The 13490-nt window shown below is 37.7% G+C and overlaps 3 protein-coding genes across 3 annotated transcripts; 2 read left to right on the top strand and 1 right to left on the bottom strand.

Annotated features, from left to right (window-relative positions):
* Window positions 484–4208, top strand: LOC18602560 (probably inactive leucine-rich repeat receptor-like protein kinase At3g28040). The gene is made up of 2 exons (XM_018119238.1): window positions 484–2477; window positions 2588–4208. Exons 1-2 carry the CDS (start codon window positions 919–921, stop codon window positions 4062–4064), a joined length of 3036 nt encoding a protein of 1011 aa, XP_017974727.1. The 5' UTR covers window positions 484–918; the 3' UTR covers window positions 4065–4208.
* Window positions 4650–9125, bottom strand: LOC18602559 (eukaryotic translation initiation factor 3 subunit H). Its single transcript, XM_007034026.2, has 11 exons — window positions 8903–9125; window positions 8694–8810; window positions 8488–8591; window positions 8169–8235; window positions 7352–7485; window positions 7221–7269; window positions 6602–6673; window positions 6406–6507; window positions 6256–6323; window positions 5692–5844; window positions 4650–5067 (listed from the first exon to the last, which is right to left on the bottom strand). The coding sequence occupies exons 1-11, from the start codon at window positions 8990–8992 to the stop codon at window positions 5010–5012; spliced, it is 1014 nt and encodes a 337-aa protein (XP_007034088.1). The 5' UTR covers window positions 8993–9125; the 3' UTR covers window positions 4650–5009.
* LOC18602558 (protein NRT1/ PTR FAMILY 3.1) lies at window positions 11142–13487 on the top strand. Its single transcript, XM_007034024.2, has 4 exons — window positions 11142–11345; window positions 11455–11672; window positions 11774–12336; window positions 12451–13487. The coding sequence occupies exons 1-4, from the start codon at window positions 11222–11224 to the stop codon at window positions 13355–13357; spliced, it is 1812 nt and encodes a 603-aa protein (XP_007034086.1). The 5' UTR covers window positions 11142–11221; the 3' UTR covers window positions 13358–13487.

The raw sequence follows: 13490 nt of genomic DNA, 5'->3' as shown, positions 1-13490 counted from the left end.
ATATATATATATTCTCCCAAATACGACATGGTTTTGGTTAACTTTGCCCAAGTTGTAAATATTCCATACGAGGTGATAAAAATCAATTGAATTTACTCAAATAGTAAGGTAAGATAAAAATTTTTGAATGACTAATAATAAATTAGTTAAATCCGTAGATTTCGACAATCTTGGTTGTCAATTTCAAAGATTTAATGGGAATTCTTCGCATTTTCCGTGACCTGGAAGGGTCGAACAATTTATTTATCTCGACTTATATATAATAACAAAAATTAAATTAAAATTTTAAATTTGAAACTCAGTGTAAAGTTATTCTATGCCAAAAATGTGAAGGGGACCCCAAAGCAAGTCATTTTCCCCCAAAGGTTCTTCCGTATACAACAGACTTGTGCGTTACCCATTATGTTAGTGGTTGCTATTACGTTTGGTGTGGAAAATAGTAACACACATAGTAAAAATAATCATTGACAATTCAGATATGGAAAGGTGAGGCACGAGGGGCAAGGAAGAAGCGACAGATTGGGTCACAGCGAAGACGATGAGCGGGATTAAGCTTCCAGACAAGAGAAAAAAAGGGCCTTGGTATGCGTTGGGAATATGTCAGAGATGCCAATGTTGGACCAATTGTTTTGTTTGTCTCATCACTTCACAGTCCCACTAAACATTCTCACCTTGGTCCTCGTTGATGCTCCTGTTTTCACTTTTTCAGTTCCCCTTCGATTCACCGTTTTCTCGTTTTCCCCATCCTGGCTTAATTAGCTTTCTACCAAGGACTGGTATACCAGACCAGACTGACCCTTTTATCTCAAAAAAAACTCTCGTGAGTGCAGTTATATCACTGACAGCCCTGCATTTCTTTAGTGAAACTATGATGCTTTCGTGGTCTTGCCATTGATAGCTTCCTGGGTCAAGATAGAGATGAGAAAGATGGTGGTGATGGGATTTCGCCAGCTGGTGGTTTTCTTGCTTCTGTCCATGGCTGTGCTTCATGGCTGCATGGGAAATGATGATGCTTCTATTCAACTTAATGATGACGTTCTTGGCCTGATAGTCTTCAAATCAGACATTAAAGACCCTTCTTCTTATCTTGACTCGTGGAATGAAGACGATAACTCGCCGTGTTCATGGAGATTCATACAATGCAATCCTGTCAATGGTCGAGTTTCCGAGGTCTCTCTTAATGGCTTGGGTTTATCAGGAAAGATTGGTAAAGGCCTTCAAAAGTTGCAATATTTGAAGGTATTATCACTTTCTCATAACAATTTTAGTGGTAGCATTAGTCCAGAGATTGGTCTTATTGGCAGTCTTGAAAGGCTTAACCTTAGTCATAATAGTCTCTCAGGACGTATTCCAAGCTCTTTTGTCAATATGAATTCAATCAGGTTTCTCGATCTTTCCGGGAATTCTCTCTCAGGTTCAGTCCCTGATGATCTCTTTCAAACCTGCTCATCACTTCGATATCTCTCTTTAGCTGAGAATTCACTTGAAGGGCAACTTCCTAGTACACTAGCTAGATGCTTCTCTTTGAACACCCTTGATCTCTCTAAAAACCATTTTTCTGGTAACATAGATTTTGCTTCTGGGATTTATAATATGCAGCGGCTTCGAACTTTGGATCTATCCCATAATGAATTTTCTGGGACAGTGCCAGAAGGGGTCTTCGCCCTGCATAACTTAAAAGAGCTCCTGTTACAGGATAACCGCTTCTCAGGACCAATGCCTCTAGATATTGGATTGTGCCCACATCTAAATACATTGGATTTGAGCTATAATCTTTTCACTGGACCACTCCCAGACTCTCTCCAGAGGCTAAATTTCTTGTCTTTCTTCAGTTTATCAAACAATATGTTCACTGGTGATTTTCCTCAAGGGATTGGTAACATGAGCAACTTGGCATACCTGGACTTCTCCAGCAACAGTTTAACAGGAAGCCTGCCATCATCAATGGGTAACCTGAAAGCACTAAATTATTTGAGGTTGTCAAATAATAGGCTTACTGGAAATATACCAACATCACTAGGTTACTGCTTCCAGTTATCAACTATCCACTTAAGGGATAATGGATTCAATGGTAGCTTACCGGCTGGTTTGTTTGACCTGGGATTGGAAGAGATAGATTTTTCCAATAATGCGTTAACAGGTTCAATTCCACGTGGTTCAAGTAGACTATTTGAGTCTCTCCAAGAATTAGATCTCTCTAGAAACAGTCTCCAAGGAAGTATCCCTGCAGAAATGGGTCTTTTTGCCAACATGAGGTACTTGAATTTATCATGGAACAATCTTCAGTCAAGGATACCACCAGAGCTTGGGTTATTTCAGAACCTAACCGTGTTGGATCTTCGAAACAATACCTTATACGGTGCTGTTCCAGGGGACATATGTGAATCTGGAAGTTTGGCTATTCTTCAAATGGATGGAAATTCATTGACTGGGCCAATTCCAGAAGAGATTGGGAACTGTTCATCTCTCTACATGCTGTAAGTTATATTCATTGATTTTTTGCTTTCATCTTCTTTGATTTCTCACCTATATTATATCCAAGTCATGCCTTGTTGGACTAATATCGTTTGTAATATCTTATTTGTAGGAGCTTGTCTCACAACAATCTAAGTGGTTCCATCCCCAAAACAATTTCGAATTTAAGCAAGCTTAAGATTCTTAAACTGGAGTTCAATGAGCTAAGTGGAGAAATACCACAAGAGATTGGACTGTTGCAAAACCTTCTTGCTGTAAATATATCATACAACCAACTCACAGGCAGGCTTCCTGTAGGAGGTATATTTCCAAGCTTGGACCAAAGTGCTTTGCAGGGAAATTTGGGAATTTGTTCACCTTTGTTGAGGGGACCATGTAAGATGAACGTGCCAAAACCTTTAGTTCTTGATCCAGATGCCTACAACAGCCAAATGGGTGGTCATAGGCAAATAAATGAATCCTCAATTCCGACAAAATTCCATCGTCACATGTTCCTCAGTGTTTCTGCAATTGTTGCAATTTCAGCAGCTATTCTGATTGTATCTGGGGTGATAATTATAAGCCTCTTAAATGTTTCTGCTCGAAGGAGACTTGCATTTGTGGAGACTGCACTGGAAAGCATGTGCTCAAGCTCTACGAGATCAGGAAGTCTGCCCACAGGCAAGCTCATTCTGTTTGATTCAAAGTTATCACCTGATAGGATTGGCAATCCTGAAGTCCTACTTAACAAAGCTGCTGAGATCGGTGAAGGAGTCTTTGGAACCGTTTACAAGGTCCCATTGGGTGCTCAAGGAAGAATTGTGGCAATCAAAAAGCTTGTGACATCAAACATAATCCAATATCCAGACGACTTTGATCGAGAAGTTCGCGTGTTGGGAAAAGCAAGGCATCCAAATTTGATATCACTAGAAGGGTACTACTGGACTCCTCAGTCTCAGCTTCTGGTGACGGAGTATGCACCTAATGGAAACTTGCAAACAAAGCTCCATGAAAGAATAGGTTCGGCCCCACCACTTTCTTGGTCCAACAGGTTCAAAATTATTCTTGGGACAGCTAAGGGACTTGCTCACTTGCATCATTCCTTCAGGCCACCAATAATTCACTACAACATAAAACCAAGTAACATCCTGCTAGATGAGAACAGCAATCCAAAGATTTCAGATTTTGGACTGGCAAGGCTTCTGATGAAGCTCGAAAGGCATGTGATCAGCAACAGGTTTCAGAGTGCGCTAGGATATGTGGCACCAGAGCTGGCATGTCAGAGCTTAAGGGTTAATGAGAAATGCGATGTATATGGTTTTGGGGTGTTAATCTTGGAGCTTGTGACAGGAAGGAGGCCAGTTGAATATGGAGAGGATAATGTGGTGATACTAAGCGACCACGTAAGAGTTTTGCTTGAGCAAGGGAATGTGTTAGAGTGTGTCGACGTGAGTATGGGTGATTATCCGGAGGATGAAGTGTTGCCGGTGCTCAAATTGGCGCTGGTATGCACCTCTCAGATACCGTCCAGTAGGCCTTCCATGGCGGAAGTGGTGCAAATACTGCAAGTTATCAAGACCCCAGTTCCACACAGAATGGAAATATTCTGAGAACTAAACTTGTCCCATGATTTTTCTTAGCTTTTACCACCAACTTATTTCCACACTTGTCCAAAACTATTTCTTAATTCTTGCTCTTTCCTACTATTTAGCAAGATTTCTGCTATCAGTTGTTGGAATTCTGCCTTTTCTTTATCTATCTATCTATCTATCTATCTATATCTATATATATACATCGTCCTTTGATTAGATTTCCTTAAGTCTATGAGGGAATGCAGTTACCCTTTTTTCTGCTGCATCAATTTTTTATTCATAAATTTGAAAAATATCTTATACAGAGGTCTAGTTTTTATTTTTCTTCCATATTCAATGAAATCTGTTACAATTATCTCGAAAATTCTGGGACACAATAATACTTAAGACAAAAACTTAATTAAAGGTAATAAAATAAAATAAATAATTATTTTTAAATAAAATTCATATATTTTTTTAAAACATTATACCCAATCATTTCTACTTAAAACATTACTGAATTGTTTTCCTTCTGGTCAAATTTCACCTTTTGTGCAGTAAATGATTTGACCAAAGATTCTTAAGCTTTGATTGAAACATGAATGACTTTATCAGGCTTACTTCTTAACATGATTGATTCGACATTTTATAGTAATGATGCTTTGCCTGCCTATGAGCAGACAAGGGCGCTCTACATGTTCCTTGTGGTTCGAATAATAGTACATAATAGATCCTTTCATGGCAAAAGGTGAAGTAAATAAATAATTTCCTAAACTGAGAAAAAACTCAAAAAAAGGCCAAGCGTCTTAATTGTTCATCTTCGAAAAGAAGTTACAGGCTACCCATAAATTATCATTCTACTCAGACATTGCAAAAATTTCAGCTTCCAATATGCCTCACAAGATTGAATTTCTCTTGTAATTGTAGTCCAGATAATGCACCTATACCAGCAAAATGCATACAACAATTATCACTAGATTTGCTTCATTTATCATGCAAGGACTTCATTAAATACAATCTGTTGAAGCTCTGCCCGGCAACCCTGCAAATTTATTCAACAATGATAAATTTTCAGAATGTCACGCCATTGATTGTTTTAGACATTAAAATAACTGAACATTTTTAACTGCTTGTAGATACCCACAGAGAACCTGTAATATCTTCCCTCTTCTCTCTCTCTTCCTTTTTTAGCAAAACAAAAATCTAATAATAATACTTAATATTTTGCTCCAAAAGGAATTAGATTACATATAGGACATGTTGTTGTTGTTTTCCTTTCAGGTCTATAAAAATTTTACCAGTACATGTTAAAGTAGCAATCACCAGTAAATACAACTACAAGTTTATAACAGGCCAGATAGTTGCAGAAGACAAACCAAGGAAAAATTGTATCGGTTACAATGCCCAAATTGAATGCAATCAAATTACTAAAGCCTTACAAAGAGATAGATTAGGGGAAGTCAAGGCAAAGAGGAGCAAGCTTTTCAATTATCTTACACTAAGCATTGATGCAAGTCTAAAAGAAAGACACTATATGTGAAACACAAAAACAGGCTGAAAGGTACAACTAGGACTGCATAGATTTCAAAATGTCAATTTGCAGAAGATTTTAAGATGTCAGGCTATCCGGAAAGATAATAGGTAAGATCAAAAACAGACAACATACCCATTGATTTGGTTGCAATAATTAGCAATTTGATTTGTTATGAGAAAGCTCTCCAACCGTGATGGCTCAGGAATTGGCTTGAAGATGGGGTTTGAGGGGTCCTCCTCAGGCAAAGGCTCCTCCCCAACAGCTTTCCGTGCCATGTTCTCTGACCTACAGATACAAGACAGAACAAACATGCATAACCATATAAATACAATAATTACGTGAATTAAGAAAACAAAAGCACAATATAAAGCCTTTTCATAAAACAAAAACCACTCCACCAAAAGGAGAAGAGAGGGGAATTTCAATAAACTTAGTACACTTAATGCTTAGGCAGTAAACCCACAGGCTATATTGCAAAGCTTCTACAATCAAATAATGCCATCAACTTAACTTTTCAACCTACGACACTTGAAAACTTTGTGCCTCAGAAATTTCAAGGTCACCACACACTTAAAAACATTTTTAATTTTATTATAAACAAAAGGGTTTTTCCTTTAACATCTCTTCCCAGCGAACTCACTAATGACGTAGCATATGGAGTTTATTTAAATAACATGGTTAGCTTAAGTATACTACCTTCTTTTCTGAAGCCATGCCTGTTGCTGGGCTTGTTGACGTGACAGGCTCCTGTAGTAAAATTGAAACTGCAAAAAGGCAATTTACATTACAAACATAAATTAACAGCTAATGAAGGCAGTGAAATATCAGAGAAAGGGGAACACAAACCTTCTGTTGTTCCATTGACAAATCATCCATACATTCAATCAAAAATTCCATATTCCTCTCCATATATGGAGTAGTTGACAATTGAAGACGGTCATAATCACACTAAAACAGAAAACTACAGTTAGAAGAAGGCAAATGTCCCAGTCTTTTACCAAAGTACTACTGAAAAGTATGCCATCAACATTTTATATTTCACCTGTGTGACTGGAGTATCAGATTCCAGTTCAGTCATAAAGGCACTGATAAGGGCAGAATTTGCAACTTTGATCTGCCACAGAATAGCAGCACTACCATTAACATGAAAGCAGGAACCACATTTGTTTCATTCGAGAAAAAACCAGAATTAAATAAAAATCAACAGTCAATCCCAAACAATCACTACCCCACTATCAAGAAACATGTGAAAAACTTAATAAATTCTGAAGATAGAAGTGCAAGAACACAGATTTTGGAGAACATAAGGCCAGCCCAATCTTCAAGAGCATCCATTCATTTGACAAATCAGTGACAATTCAAATAATGTAAGATAAAATATGATAAATCCTAAAGGATTTCAGCAAACTGGGTTTTTTTGGTTACTTTCTATATCATTACAGCACATTCCAACATCACTGAAAGAACACGGTCACACATCATTGTGACTTTGCTCATGATATGAGGATCGTTAACTTATTTGAACTTGCAGCAGCATGGTCACAGGTAGCACTAGACTAGTGGTTATTTCACACAAGATGATAGTGAAGGATAATGCAACCTCTATGATAGATTACAATAGTTCATCAAATCAGTAAGAGTCAGAAGCCTTAGAAGCTTACAGGAATTTCCTCAAAAATATCCACCCATGACAAGTTTTTCTCCCTCAACCTATAACAGCAAAAGAAAACATTGATATGAGATCACATTAAATTCACTTTTATGAAATTTTGACAGCACAAAGAAACCATACTTCTCTCCGGTAAAACTATTAGCTCGGTAAAGTTCCATGAAAGAATCAGATAGCTTCAAAGCCTTGAGAGCCAAGACACCTTGATTGGACCTCGAAGGATCATAGATAATGCATACACACCTCCTAATATTCTCCTGCAATGATTAACAATTAAACATAGAAATAAATAATTCAATAAAAAAAATAAAATCATGAGCTATACTTTGCAAGCGAATCTAAAAGGAAAAAAAGGGGGGGGTGGCAGGTGCTAAAATGCTGAGGACTGAACCATAAGATTCAATTATTGACTCACTTTTAGGTTCATTCAGCATTGAAGTTATGTTTAATGGCAACCATGAAGTCTCATTCTGATTCTATACTTTTTCTTAAAAACCAAAAAGCAAGTATTATAACAAGTTACAATATCTAAACCATTTAGAAAGCAACACAAAAGTTGTAAGTTGAAAAAAAAAAGGCCATTGAGCTTTTCTATTTCTTTTTCTTTTTTCCTTTTGTATCCATAGTTTAAAGAGAAACATCATGTTCATCACCACAAACACATTTACACACAATTCAGGAGATTCACAAAAAACTGCCACTGAACAATGACAAGGATTTTCCTGTACTCCTATTCAAGTTAAAGCAAGACATATGTTCTTTTTACAGGCACTGGCATGTCTACATCACTAAAATCAGATTTTATTCTAGCTGCGACGCTCATGCTGGGTCCACAGAAGCACGAAGGGGGAGACACATAAAATTGATGCAGAGATTTACAGAAATTACCATATTGCAAGGAAATGTAACAAAGGTGAAGCGGCACTTTTAAATCCAGTACCTGATAATTCATGAAGGTCTCAATTAATTCAACTGTCTGATATGAACCCAAAATTGTAGATTGGTACCTGAAAATATGCAAGGCAAAGTTCACTTCACAAAATAAAAGGTAGATGAGTGCATAATTTAACCATAAATTAAAGTTCAAATTATTTGAATAACTATAACTAATAAGATACTGTCCACGCTACAATAATGGAATCACAATTGGTTATGAACTGAACTGACTGTTAGCAATGAAAAAAAGTAACAATCCAACAAAACCAAAAAAATAATAATAATAAAGCATGTCCTTGGCAATACAAAAAAGACAGACATACCATCCAACAGTGTTGTTATCAACGTTAACCTCTCTTAGACATCTCATCATCTCAAGCTGATAATTAGCTCCATCAGCTTCAATTTCCTCGTCTTCCTCACGGATCTGCCCCAACCATTGAAACACGATACACCCAAATTTAAAAAGGAAAACAATATATATATAAAACAATAAAAATTAAAAATTAAAAGAGATTTGCCAAGTTACCGGGAAAGGGAAACAGTTGGTAACTTCAAGGACACTGCCAACATCCAACCCAAGAAGCTGGCCTGTAACCAGAGCCGGTGAAAACTCCTTGCAGTGTTTGATTATTTTTAATATCACCTAATTTTTCAAATTTTATAAAAATTATTGATAAGAAAATAGAAATTGATAGAAAAATAGGAAAAAAGATTAGAAGAGGAAAGGAGGAATACCAGTCCTTCGATCTGGACAACTCGGAGAGGAGAAGCAACCTCCTCCGTCGCTGCAACCTGAAGGAACGACCTAGCCATTGAGTTTGCCATTGTTGAATTTTGGCAGTGTCTTCGAAGAAAAGCTCTGTTAGTTAAACGACCGTGAGGAGAGAAGAGTAGCCCTAGGTTTTGGTTTGCTTTCTGCTTTTTAGTATGTTTTTTTTTTTCCGCTTCTTTTTTAGGTCGGATTCGGATATATGGTTGTAGGCCTATTGGCGGTGATCCTGTTTGGGTAAAACTTGGGCTTTGAGTCCAACCTGTTTCCTAAAGTAAGTCGAATATGCATGGTTTTCTTGAGATAAACTTTACAAAAACCTGTGTTTGGATCGGAAAAAAAAAATATAGTGAGAATAGGATAATTATTTTGTAAAATTAAAATAAATAATAAATAATTATTATATAATTTGATTTATGAAAATAAAATAAGAAAGTAATTGTTATTGTGAATGATCATTTCTTTCAATGAAATAAAATATTAAAGAAAGATTAAAAATAGAGAGGGAAAGGCTCCCCAGATCAAACATGCTCTAAAAATGTTAGAACTCATTAGATATTGTTAAAGAGGTTTAGGATTCAATTGCAAAATGGTGGGAAATTTTAAGACCAAAAGTGTAATTACCCAAAATGCAACTTAACCTTTAAATAACACTTTGCTTAGTTGCTATTTTTCATATTACTAATTGTTTAAAACACAAACTTAATGGTTTTCATAACGCAAACTATATGTTTTGAAAATATATATACTACTTAAAATATTAACATTTAACTTCTTCTTTTTTAAACCCAGAGAGTGAAGTTAAAGTATTTTTTGAAACCACAGGGCTGTGGATTCATGAAGCAAGCAGAAAAATGAGATTTGAGTGGAGCTTAGGTTTTATGGTTACTTGAGCGAGTATGGAATGAGTAATGGGGAAGAGGTGACGTGGGGCAGGCCAAGCAAAAGAAACAAAGGAGTTTGTAATTATGTCGGTGGGGGAAGGATATGGAAGAGTTCAACAAAAGCCAACTCTTTGTCATTGATACAAAAGGAGGAAGAAAGAAAGAAAGAGGAGTACCCAAAGACAAGTGCAAAACCAAATACCAAATTTTACAATGCAGTGGTTGATACAACGTTAGAATGACATATAGGCATTGGGGTGGCTACCAGAGAGACTATGAAAGACGAGCCATATTGCCCATTTGCCCTAAATATCGCCAAGAGAAAAGGTTGGCTTTCATACCATTGATGGAAGCATGATATGTGCTGCAGCTTTGTGAACCTTGTAAGTGTTTTGTCAAAGATGTGGGTCTATACCTAATTTACAAGACATGTCTATATATCTTGAAGGAGATACCTTTAATGGTGGTCATAACAACTTTTAGAAGGAAAAAAAAAAGGATGAATATGTGTATCTATCTTAACATGGCCTCTGTAGACTTTGCAGGCAGGACTGGTATACCCTGCGCACAAGCTGGCGAAGCAAGCTTTTAATGCTTAGATATCCAACCTGCACCGACAAAGGAGGCACCTGACTTCTTTATAGTGTTGAGCAGTTAAGTTATATATGGTTGTCTTTCCCTGGTCACTCATTCTTCGAGCTAACAAGACCTTTCTATGGCGATAAAGAGGTCTAAAAATCTTTAGATTTCAGATTCAGGGTTAATTACTCCCTATATTTTCCCGTTTGGGAATGAAAAAGGAAACATGATTGCCCTCTATAATGGCAGAGAGTGACAATAAGAGACGTAAGTAAGCAGTTTGGTCTCCAGAAATGGTTATTCCCACACATTCACGGATCATACAAACTACTGAAGCACATGACACCTATTATCAACCCGTGGATGCCAATGCCATTAGCAATAATCATATACGAATTGTCGTTTTTCTTTTGTGTTTTTTCAAAGATTCTTTTGATTTTATTTATCTCTCTTTTTGTCTCTTTTTTCATTATTATTATTATTATATATGTAATGTTATATGACACATGATGTACAGTACACATATATTGGAAAGTTTATACCAGATAACTTTCCATAAATAAAAAAAAATAAAGAAGGAAATTAATGTTGAAAATCTAAAAAAAGAAAGGTAATGTAACAAGAATTATAAATACTTATTGCAATAAAGACAATTTGCATTTGCAGTAGAGCTAAAAAATAATGACCTAAGATCAGACGTCAGATGATAATGAAGTCAATTAAGCGGTCCTACCTCACTATCCTGTCAGTTACACCACTATTTTCAATCACTAGGCAGCAGCTTTTATATATGGCCCTTTGCAGATCTTGCTAGGTGCTACCATGGACAACATGAAAACTGGGATGGATTTGGCTAGCCAGAAGAAGGCTGAGGAAGATGGGAAAGAAGAGGAGAAGAGCAAGAGCAAGAAGCTTGGAGGCATTAGAACAATGCCATTCATTCTTGGTAAGTTTAACTTTTTGAACTCCAGCATTTCCAATAGCAAAAATTTTTGACGATCAAACGAATTGTTAGCCAGACAATTTAACTTGGTTTCTTTCAATATTTTTGACAGCAAATGAAATATGTGATAGATTTGCTGCCAGCGGGTTCCACAGCAACATGATAACATACTTAACTCGGGAATTAAACATGCCTCTGGTTCAAGCCTCCAACATCCTCACCAATTTTGGTGGAACAGCCAGCTTTACTCCCCTAATTGGTGCTTTGATTGCTGACTCCTTTGCTGGTCGCTTTTGGACCATCATTGTTGGTTCCGTTATTTATGAATTGGTCTCCCTCTCACTCTTTTTAGTTTGCTATTTACTCGAGGACTGTGCCATTAGTTATGAATTCATTCAATTGATCACCCATTGCCCTGTATCTTGTTGCAGGGCTTGGTTAGCATCACCATATCGGCAGTGCTACCATCGCTCCGTCCCCCGCCGTGCCCAACTCAAGAGAACTGCCAGGCAGCCTCAACGTTTCAACTCTGGATATTGTACATTTCTCTTCTCCTCACATCTCTTGGCACCGGTGGCATTAGGCCTTGTGTTGTTACATTTGCTGCTGACCAGTTTGACATGGACAAATCAAGTGCTGCTCGATCAGGAAAGTGGAATTTCTTCAATTGGTACTATTTTAGCATGGGAATAGCCACGTTGACTGCCTTGACTGTGGTGGTTTACGTCCAAGACAATGTGGGCTGGGGTTGGGGTCTTGGGATCCCAACCATAGCCATGGCTATATCTATCATAGCCTTCCTCATAGGTTCAACGCTTTATAGGAAATTGAAACCAGGTGGAAGTCCGTTGATTAGATTGGCTCAAGTGATTGTTGCGGCTGTGAAGAAAAGAAAAGAAATTGCACCTGAAGACCCCAAGCTCTTGTATCAGAACAAAGAGCTTGATGCAGCTATTTCTGTTCATGGAAGACTTGTACATAGTGATCAGTACAAGTAAGCTATGGTTTTTCATTAAAAAAATATTTGTAACAGTAACAAGAAGCTAATAATATCCGACATTTAATATATTTGAATGATTAAAATCGCTTCTTTAATCTCTATCCACAGATGGTTTGACAGAGCTGCAATAGTAACAGAAAGTGAGGCTACAAATTCCAACCCACCAAGTCTGTGGAGGCTAGCCACAGTCCATAGAGTGGAAGAACTAAAAACCATCATCCGAATGTTGCCAATTTGGGCAGCTGGAATTTTACTTGTCACCTCTTCCTCACACCAGCACAGCTTCACCATCCAACAAGCTCGAACTATGGACCGTCACCTATCCCACTCCTTCGAAATCCCACCAGCCAGTTTGTCCATCTTTGGCATCCTAACCATGCTCTCTGGACTTGTTCTATACGAACGCCTCTTCGTTCCATTTGCTAAACGGTTCACCGGAAACCCCTCAGGAGTAACATGCTTACAAAGAATGGGCATTGGTTTCACGGTCAACATTCTAGCCACAATTGTTGCATCATTTGTCGAGATGAAAAGGAAAGCAGTTGCAGCCAATCACCACTTGTTGGATGACCCAAATGCCATAATTCCCATCCGTGTGTTTTGGTTAGTTCCTCAATTTTGCCTTCATGGGATAGCAGAAGTTTTCATGTCAGTCGGGCACCTGGAATTTCTTTACGACCAGTCACCAGAAAGCATGAGAAGCACAGCTGCAGCACTGTATTGGATAGCAACATCGGTGGGGAACTACATAGGAACATTGCTGGTATCACTTGTTCATGAGTACACCGGAGAGAAGAACAATTGGTTGCCTGACAGGAATCTCAACAGGGGAAGACTAGAGTACTACTATTGGCTTGTTAGTGGCATCCAAGTTGTGAATCTTGTTTACTACATTATTTGTGCCTGGCTTTATACTTACAAGCCATTGGAAGAAGTTAAGGAAGAAGGTGGTGAATTCCATGAAAATAAGATTTCACAAAATGGATCGGAGCTTGCAAGAAATGAAACGGCTTAGTTAGATTGCTTCTCCAGGGAAGCAGGTGGTGCCTGTCCAGTCGGATGGCAATGCATAGCGGATGTATAGTCAAACACCATGGATGGATCAGTAATTAATGCTAATGAAGGCGTTTACAAACTATTTTCAAGCT

Source organism: Theobroma cacao, chromosome 4, assembly GCF_000208745.1.
Source record: "Theobroma cacao cultivar B97-61/B2 chromosome 4, Criollo_cocoa_genome_V2, whole genome shotgun sequence".
In the NCBI taxonomy this organism is placed as follows: Eukaryota; Viridiplantae; Streptophyta; class Magnoliopsida; order Malvales; family Malvaceae; genus Theobroma; species Theobroma cacao.
Note: the sequence above shows the minus strand (reverse complement) of the source record. Positions and strands in the feature narration are given on the sequence as shown.

Excerpts from the sequence above, each read along its gene's own strand:
- LOC18602559 (XM_007034026.2), bottom strand. The coding sequence starts at position 8,992 with ATGGCAAACTCAATGGCTAGGTCGTTCCTTCAGGTTGCAGCGACGGAG. Across the intron at positions 8,811-8,902 it reads TTGTCCAGATCGAAGGACTG|GTGATATTAAAAATAATCAA; the intron begins GTATTCCTCCTT and ends TTGAAAAATTAG. Across the intron at positions 6,508-6,601 it reads CTGATACTCCAGTCACACAG|TGTGATTATGACCGTCTTCA; the intron begins GTGAAATATAAA and ends TTTCTGTTTTAG.
- LOC18602558 (XM_007034024.2), top strand. The coding sequence starts at position 11,222 with ATGGACAACATGAAAACTGGGATGGATTTGGCTAGCCAGAAGAAGGCT. Across the intron at positions 11,346-11,454 it reads AACAATGCCATTCATTCTTG|CAAATGAAATATGTGATAGA; the intron begins GTAAGTTTAACT and ends TATTTTTGACAG. Across the intron at positions 12,337-12,450 it reads GTACATAGTGATCAGTACAA|ATGGTTTGACAGAGCTGCAA; the intron begins GTAAGCTATGGT and ends CTCTATCCACAG.
- LOC18602560 (XM_018119238.1), top strand. The coding sequence starts at position 919 with ATGAGAAAGATGGTGGTGATGGGATTTCGCCAGCTGGTGGTTTTCTTG. Across the intron at positions 2,478-2,587 it reads TGTTCATCTCTCTACATGCT|GAGCTTGTCTCACAACAATC; the intron begins GTAAGTTATATT and ends TCTTATTTGTAG.